Source organism: Stegastes partitus, unplaced genomic scaffold (genome assembly GCF_000690725.1).
Source record: "Stegastes partitus isolate 25-593 unplaced genomic scaffold, Stegastes_partitus-1.0.2 Scaffold741, whole genome shotgun sequence".
In the NCBI taxonomy this organism is placed as follows: Eukaryota; Metazoa; Chordata; class Actinopteri; family Pomacentridae; genus Stegastes; species Stegastes partitus.
The window spans coordinates 176304-182964 of record NW_007578472.1 but is presented as its reverse complement, the minus strand read 5'-3'; the positions used below and the strand labels follow the sequence as shown (position 1 = coordinate 182964).

General features: G+C 42.7%; 1 protein-coding gene across 1 annotated transcript; it reads right to left on the bottom strand.

The window, feature by feature from the left end:
* Positions 1–190: 190 nt before the first annotated feature.
* Positions 191–4707, bottom strand: drgx (dorsal root ganglia homeobox). Its single transcript, XM_008291386.1, has 6 exons — positions 4650–4707; positions 3690–3790; positions 3014–3115; positions 1181–1353; positions 753–865; positions 191–564 (listed from the first exon to the last, which is right to left on the bottom strand). The coding sequence occupies exons 1-6, from the start codon at positions 4705–4707 to the stop codon at positions 191–193; spliced, it is 921 nt and encodes a 306-aa protein (XP_008289608.1).
* Between the last annotated feature and the right edge of the window lie 1954 nt (positions 4708–6661).

Genomic DNA, 6661 nt, shown 5'->3' with positions numbered 1-6661 from the left:
AGATAATTTACTGTCAAATAAATATTTTAATGTTTGCATCCATACATTGTGATTTCAGTCTGTTCCAGGCTGTTTCTGGAGTCAGCCAGTAGTTGTGCTTAGTTGCTCATAGGAGCAGTGTAGAGTGGTAATAACAGGCACGATCACACAGATTTAGAGTATCAGTACATCCGCATTTGTGTCCAGCGTCTCACTTTTTGTCCATCGGTTCCTTGGAGCAGTGAGGGTGTTTGTCAGGACTGCTGCCCAGAACTGGGACCTTGGTGGCCGAACTGGGACTGTCTCCTCCTCTTCCAACAGCGCCGGGCACCTCGATGGCGGGACCCACCGCGGGCCTCACCACCCCGGCCGCGCTCACGCCGACTCCAGACAGGACTCCCACGCCGGCACCGGATCCGGTTGCTGCACCGAGCAGGTTGGCAGACTGCAGCACAGCCTCCGAGTGCTCGCGGGCCTTCATGCGCAGGGCGGCCACGCTGGCTGTGCGGTTGCCCTGACAACCGTAGGGTGGCAGGAAGGACAGGCCCATGGGGTCAGAAACACAGCAGGAGCACAAACCGTTACCTGAGGAATAACAAAAGTTGGATGTGTGGTGAGAATACTGTAAACCAGATCTTTGTCACCTTTAGTTTACCAGGAAGGTAAAGCATAAAAAATGTATTTTACATCAGAGAACTGGCGAAGGTAGCAGCCGCACAAACTCACATCATATGAACCATCTCTATTTACCAGTTAATGAGAGTAATATTTACCTTTCAGTGTGGCGACCTGTGAGAGGGCCTGGGCGTAGGTGGCAGAGTTGAGGAGTGTTCCTGGTATACAAGAAGGGAAGAATGGACCACCAGGACCCACTGTCCTGTTGATACTGCAAAAAACAAACATACAATATCTAATTAATGAGTGAAAATCTGACAATTCATTTTATTAATACACATGCGTATCTAGACGTATCGACAACTATTTTCTGATACGCTTTGAATGCTTTACAATCAAATTAACTGAAAGAGCTCGTTAAGGAAACAGCGTAATCTGCAGATGTCACCGAGATGGTTATCAGAGGCTTTTTATTTATTTCCATCACGCAGGTTTACCAGTCTGCAAATCAGGACCAGCAATCCTCCTTTCACAAACTCCCCCTGTCAGCAGCAGCTACAGCAATCATCTGTCTGTCTTTTCTCACCTTTGCTGCATCTCCAGCGGTTCTTTCTGTTTTCTGCCCTGGTCCACCGGAGACTGAGAGTTGATGCTGCGAGATGGAGGAGTCCCCTCACTCATCTGGTCTTTGCCTCCTTCCGGGTCTGAGCTCCCTCGCTCCGTCTTCCTCCACTTTGCTCTGCGGTTCTGAAACCAAACCTGCATTTGAAAAAAAAGAAAAAAAACAGATGACAAAAAGCAAAACAAATGAATGAAATCACTTAATTAAAACTGACATACAAGCAGCTTTAATCAATTTATTCAGATTCACTGAATGCTGCTGTGTATCCTTGCCAATTTTTTTTTTTGCCTATCGAGTTTTAATTTTGCCTGCTCTTTCTTTTGGCTCATCACAGACAAAAACTTGTCATGAGTTTTCTGTCTTGTGGCAAATGCTCTGCTTCTGTCATGTATATCAAGAGGTGTTTGAATCTGTCACACCAGCGCTCTAATTTCCCACAGTCCCTGACTTCTCCCCAAAACTTCACCATCCACACAGCTGAGAAACATATAGCCAAGTTCTGCTATCTTAATCGAATGAAGGTCACTGCCTATAACAACATTTAATTGAGCAATTTTTCATTATCATATTTTAATGACTTCCCACTGACAGTTGTGCTGCCCGAGAGAGAGGCAGCTATGATGAAGTCGTTTATTTCCCTATTTAGTGATTGTTTGACAACATCAGATTCGATTAGGACTTGGTTCTAGCAGGCATTAATCATGATGTGTGAATGGAGGTTAGAGTCGGTGTGCATGTGCTCTGCATCTCCTCCTATTGTACCGGGGGTATAAATGATGTCAACAGCCAAACAAAACACATGCATTCATTCGGCATAAAGAAAAGGACAACATTTTGGTGGCAGGACAACAATGCAACCAATGGACTTATCTCACCCCTGCACCTTCCAGCTAGAAGTCGCGCCCCCCCACACACACCCATCTCTGAATGGGCTATAATTGCTCCATTAATCTCAATTTGCTGCGTGCTCTTAATGCGGGGGAGGCCCATTGACACTTTACAAAAAGGGGGGCAACAACACTACAAGAGAAAGGAAATTTATTTTCTAATAATAATGTAAGTTTAATATCCCCTGCATACTGCGGTGGATTCATGTTCAGATTTAATAATAGGAATGTGGTAATCGGATTAGGAGGGGAATAATTTGTTTACAATCCCTAATTTACAGCGCTGGATTCCATTATCAACCCCGCCATTGGGTTTAAGCGATAGTAAGATGACCCTGGGGAACAAAAGGCAAACTATTATATTTCCCACAATTAGATCTGCGCGCACAACAAAACCCAAAAGCAAATCTGGAATGCAGGAAATTACATACAGGACACATAACTTAATTACATCTGGCCAAGTTTATAACCGCGCATATGTGCAGGGCAGGAGCGGAATATAAATTGCCAAATTTAAGGTGCGTGTGTGTTTTTTAAAAGTGTGTAAGTGTGTGTGTGTGTGTGTCGGAGAGGTAGAGAGAGAGAGAGAGAGTTTTGAGGCGATACAGACTTTGCCTCTTTTTTTTTAAGTACAAAAACACACACACACACACACACATCGCTTTCTGTGTGCGTAACGCGAAAGGGATCTGCATGGATGATGTATTCCTACCTCTGAGACGCGGACAAATTAGTGAAGAACATTATCGCTGGTTAATTATGAATGACCGATTAATCAAGCTAATCTAATATTCACCATTATGTTGATGTTATTAAAGTGCATCGCCGGAATGACAGAGTGGCTTAATTTACCCTCTCTTGCATGGTCAAACGTGCCCATGGAAGGACACGATACATCGCTGCAGCCTACCTGCACCCTGGCCTCGGTCAGGTTGATCTTCATGGCCAGCTCCTCCCGGGTGAACACGTCCGGGTAGTGAGTCTGGGCGAACACAGCCTCCAAAGCCTCCAACTGCATGGACACGAAGAAACACCACATGATTTGCAATTGATTGATTTATTTGCGTATTTCAATTTGCTGACTTTCTCTTTCTTTCTTTCTTTCTTTCTTTCTTTCTTTCTTTCTTTCTTTCTTTCTTTCTTTCTTTCTTTCCCTTAATGTTAACACTATTAGATGAAAAAACATTAAAATAATCCACAATAAAGCTCAAAACTGGTTTAATATCAAATTACCTGCAGTGCGTAATGAGAGCAATTTTCATCCATGCCCACGCACAACCTTCTACTGTTTATTTTTTTTTAAAGAGAAGATTTTCTAGTCTTATATTTGTATTGTCATATATTTGAAGCATTGCCTTTTTGGTTAATATCAAATTACTGACACAGGCCTTAATTTCTTTCTTTTATTTTTAGTTACTATCTGAAAGGCACAGCTCTCTGACCAAGGTGATAAATGTTGAAAACTTGGCCAACTTTTTATTCAATAAAGCAGCTCCCCACGTGTGTTTTTCTTCCACTGAAGTTTAGGATAGGCCCATTTCTTGTTCCCCTTGTTTTTTATGATTGTTGTCCTGGAAAATAATTACCTGTTGCAAAGTAAATGTGGTTCTGTTTCTGCGCTGTTTCCTACGTAGAAATCCATCATCAAAATCAGTCGGGGCGTGGCTGCCAAAGCCGCCTGAATTCACTGAAAAGGAAAATAAAAACAACAACAAGAAAAGAAGAAGTTTATTATAGAGAGGTTGTTTGATCTGATTATAAAAAAAATATTTCAGGTTAATAATTTATATTTAGTATAAATGTGAAAAGAAAACTTGGATTTCTTGGAGGTCTTTAAAAACAGTAAAAAATCTAAACACTGGCAAAGGGAGACACATTTTGTGTTTCCATTAGCTGCATGAAACATTGATGTTGGGTGTCTGAGGGGAACCATGACGGACTAAGAGCCATGACACCCAACATCTGTGCCCGGGACAAAACGCCCCCTCTGCCCCGGGGCCAAACCACCAGCGCTCCTCACCAAAAAACTGCCAGCAGACTGACACAACAGAGGGAAGAGCACACTTAAGCCTGTACATCCAGTTTGTAAATTAATAGGAAAAGCAAAACACGCGTTGCTTTAGACTGATGGAAATTTTTGTGGAGATGCGTTCGTTGATCAACCAACCCAGTCAAGTAAAAAAAATAAATTAAAAAAATGATCAAGAAGCGAAAACGTCTGTTTTTATAGTGTTGTTATGTAGATTAAAGACTGTGGATTACAGCGTGACGCGCTATTAATTTACAAAAGGGTAATTTTGCTTTTATAGGCCTATTATTTTAGTTGTAAAATAAAAATAATCGTAAAATATCTTTGGAGAAAAAAAAGAAGACATCCAGTCAGGCCTGTTCTCGGGTCTCCAACAACAACAACACACACACACACTTGGTGCGCACAAACCTCGCTCTCTAAACATCACCAAACTTTTCAGCTTTAGGAAATCAGAAAACTGAATTAAATCAAATGGAAAGGAGGGTGTAAATAAAAGCCAAGACAGAAAACTCACATGTGTTGGAGCGACAGCACTCTCCGTCCAGCTGAGGCGGACAGTGAAAGTAGAACATGCTGGCGCGTCTCGGAGCTGCGAAGCTGAAACCTGGAACACAGACAAAAGTTTAAACCCAAAGATTAAGATCGGCTGCGGCAGCGACGGTGTGACTCGGATCTGTGATGTAAAAAATAATAATAAAACAAACACGTGAAACCGTCCTGAGAAAGAGGTGGAGGGATTAAGTTGATGAGAGGGAGAGAGAGAGAGAGAGAGACGGAGCATCCTACCTGCAGTGAGGATGCTGATGTGAGTGAGTTCGCGCTCTGGAGAGAAGTGGCTGCTGCACTTCCACTGACTCTCTGACTCTCTGTCTGGGAGTGTCCAGATCTCTCTCTCTCTCACTCTCTCTCTTCCTCCCTCTCTCGCCCATCTTTCTCTCTCCCACACACACACACACACACACACACACACACACACACACACACACACTCACATCTCTCTCCCTCTGTTTCTCTCTGGGAGTGTCCAGATGTCTCTATAACTGTATAACTGTCTACAGAGTGTTAAGGCTTTCAGCTAGTGTCGCAGAATCTCACGCCTAATTGGTCCTAATCGGATTATCACGGCTTTGTCTCTCTCACCCCAAACCCCTGGTGTGTGTGTGTGTGTGTGTGTGTGTGCGTGTCAGAGAAAGACAGAAAGAAAGGACTGGAGAAAGAAAGAAAAGAGAAGAGAGAGGGGAGACATGCCCAGGGTGGCAAACGGCAGCTCTGCTCTGGTGCCAAAAAAATTCATCACAAGTGATTGTTATTCCAGAGTCAAGCATATTCCCTAACCATAAACATGCACACATACCCGCTGCACTTTTTATTTGGTTCTTTCATATATTAAAAAAAGGAGGATGACTGCTTTTGGGTTTTAGATTGACTGTCGGGTGGGTTAATTGCTCGTCAGGGTGTGTTAGGGGGTCCACTTTACAAGGGGTTGCGCATGTAGAACACTCACAAGGCCAAATTTTTGATTTTGTTCACAGCAAGGGGTCCTGCGATTTATTTCGCTTCCTCAGATAAATGATCTGCTGCGGGACCCTTTCAATTAGTTTTAAAGCGCATCTGGGACGGCAGAGCGCAGACGCCATGCGTCTCTGAGGTGGAAGCAAAATGAGGCTTCGAGAAGCAGCTGAAATTTAGAAGAGGAGTGCGGGATTGGACTAAACCACATAAAGTGCAGAAAATCCCTTCTAATGGCGCGTAATTGGTTCTGTAATATCATTACAGGCGGATAATGGCCAGTTACAGGGCCCCGCGCTATTAAGGGTTTCCCTGGCGTGCAGCGTTTATGTTATTAAAGGGGGAATATAATGATATTTTAGTTATTAAATGCGCGTAATTAATTTATGCACCACTGAAAATAAAGTTGTTATTATGACCTCGGCGAGGTGCGTGGAGAAAATTGAAATCAAATAACGGTTGATAACTTTATCCCAATATTTGGTCTAGACAACTCTGACAAGAGTGCGGGCCTGAAGTGTCTCTGCCTCCTGTCAGCGCCTTTCCTCTCCTTCCTCTGATTATTGCCTAAATAACTAAATGAAACCACTCTCTCATTTCCACAGTAGAGACGATTTTACATCTAAACTTTAACTAGATTTTGTAGATGTTGAGTGCCATATTTAGGCCTACATGGTTTCTTCAGTTATCAGCCGGAACACATTTCAGGACCCTGGTCAGCGCCACACTTCAGTCACACCTGAGGGAAAGAAAATGAGAAATTATCTATAGAACACTCTGATCTTAAAATATATGAAATTGTAATACATGAAATTATTTCAAAATCTCAATATTTACCAGCATTCTAGCAGTGAATATGGAAATGCACCATAAACTGTGAAAGAAGGTCCTAAATTGTCCATTGTTTCCTTGGTAACCTGCACTGTGAAGTACAATTGTTTTTTTTTTTACTTGGATTAATTCAGTCAGTCTTCCTTTACTTCTCTGTCCATTTAAATAACCTAACAGGAAAAAGCA

Excerpts from the sequence above, each read along its gene's own strand:
- drgx (XM_008291386.1), bottom strand. The coding sequence starts at position 4,707 with ATGTTCTACTTTCACTGTCCGCCTCAGCTGGACGGAGAGTGCTGTCGC. Across the intron at positions 3,791-4,649 it reads GTGCTGTCGCTCCAACACAT|TGAATTCAGGCGGCTTTGGC; the intron begins GTGAGTTTTCTG and ends TTTCCTTTTCAG. Across the intron at positions 565-752 it reads ACAGGTCGCCACACTGAAAG|GTAACGGTTTGTGCTCCTGC; the intron begins GTAAATATTACT and ends GTTATTCCTCAG.